This window comes from Rhinopithecus bieti, unplaced genomic scaffold (assembly GCF_001698545.2).
Source record: "Rhinopithecus bieti isolate Rb0 unplaced genomic scaffold, ASM169854v2 repeat_17159, whole genome shotgun sequence".
In the NCBI taxonomy this organism is placed as follows: domain Eukaryota; kingdom Metazoa; phylum Chordata; class Mammalia; order Primates; family Cercopithecidae; genus Rhinopithecus; species Rhinopithecus bieti.
In genome coordinates, this window is record NW_016878287.1 from 1 (window position 1) to 551 (window position 551).

The 551-nt window shown below is 42.8% G+C and overlaps 1 protein-coding gene across 1 annotated transcript; it reads right to left on the reverse strand.

Annotated features, from left to right (window-relative positions):
- Positions 1-7: 7 nt before the first annotated feature.
- On the reverse strand, positions 8-547 carry LOC108525717 (matrin-3-like; the record flags this gene model as incomplete). Its single annotated transcript, XM_017866590.1, has 1 exon — positions 8-547. A coding segment is annotated over one exon (540 nt), but the record flags the coding sequence as incomplete, so codon positions are not given.
- Between the last annotated feature and the right edge of the window lie 4 nt (positions 548-551).

Sequence of the window (551 nt, forward strand, 5' to 3'; positions counted from 1 at the left end):
CCTTATTAGAATGAACTGGCAAATCACATATAGAGCACAGATGGGGATAACCCTTCGGTAAGAGTCCATGGAAGTCTTCAATATTGCTACTTGGAGGAGCGCCTCTCTTTTTCTCAAAGAGAGATCTCTCTTGTAAGGGGCCAGGACCACGTCCCATTCTCTCATACTCACTGTCAAATTTATGATAGTTATGCGAGGTCTCACCAAAAAAAGAATCATCCCTACACCTTTCTCCATCTCTTAATCTGTCATCTTCATAATCCATTCTGTCATAATAACCAGATTCTTGAGAACGACTTCCATGGTCATAATCAAGCACTGGGTTGAGACTAGGACCACGATCATCAAAACTATCTCTTCTAAAGTGCCTTTTTTCTTCCCAATCATCCCTAGGTACTCTGTATGGTGGCTCCCGTGTAGCAGATCTGCCATCTCTACCATAACTCAAGGTAGGGCCTTCTTCAGTTCTCCTCCTTTTAAGCTGTAGAAGGATTTGGGGCAAATTCTCAGGAGTAATCTTGTCCTCTGGATAACGACTCAGTTCATCTAAG